Raw genomic sequence first — 431 nt, forward strand, 5'->3', positions numbered from 1 at the left:
AAAGCTGCAGTTGCTTCAAAGACCCCAGGAAAAGCTGCAGTTGCTTCAAAAACCTCAAAAAAGACTGAAACAGAGTCATCATCTGACTCTGATAGTGATTCGTCAGATGATGCGAAGAAAACCCCTCAGAAGCCCATTGCCAAAACAGCAGCCACTTTAAAACCCCCAATTAAAACAGCAGTTGCTTCAAAGCCACCGGCGAAATCCACAGCAGCAGAATCTTCATCATCTGACTCGGACAGTGACTCCTCAGAAGATGAGCCAAAGAAAGCTACTGAAAAGCCCACTGCCAAAGCTGCAGTTGCTTCAAAAACTCCAGTTAAAACTGCTGCTACAAAAGCTTCGGCAAAAGCAACAGCACCTGATTCCTCATCTTCTGACTCAGACAGTGATTCTTCTGATGAGCCAAAGAAAACAGCAGTTACTTCAAA

The 431-nt window shown here is 44.5% G+C and overlaps 1 protein-coding gene across 1 annotated transcript; it reads left to right on the top strand.

Annotated features, from left to right (window-relative positions):
• Positions 1-3: 3 nt before the first annotated feature.
• LOC106867071 (nucleolar and coiled-body phosphoprotein 1) lies at positions 4-426 on the top strand (the record flags this gene model as incomplete). The annotated part of the gene is made up of 1 exon (XM_014933691.1): positions 4-426. A coding segment is annotated over one exon (423 nt), but the record flags the coding sequence as incomplete, so codon positions are not given.
• Positions 427-431: the final 5 nt, after the last annotated feature.

The sequence above is a fragment of the Octopus bimaculoides genome, unplaced genomic scaffold (genome assembly GCF_001194135.2).
Source record: "Octopus bimaculoides isolate UCB-OBI-ISO-001 unplaced genomic scaffold, ASM119413v2 Scaffold_243662, whole genome shotgun sequence".
In the NCBI taxonomy this organism is placed as follows: domain Eukaryota; kingdom Metazoa; phylum Mollusca; class Cephalopoda; order Octopoda; family Octopodidae; genus Octopus; species Octopus bimaculoides.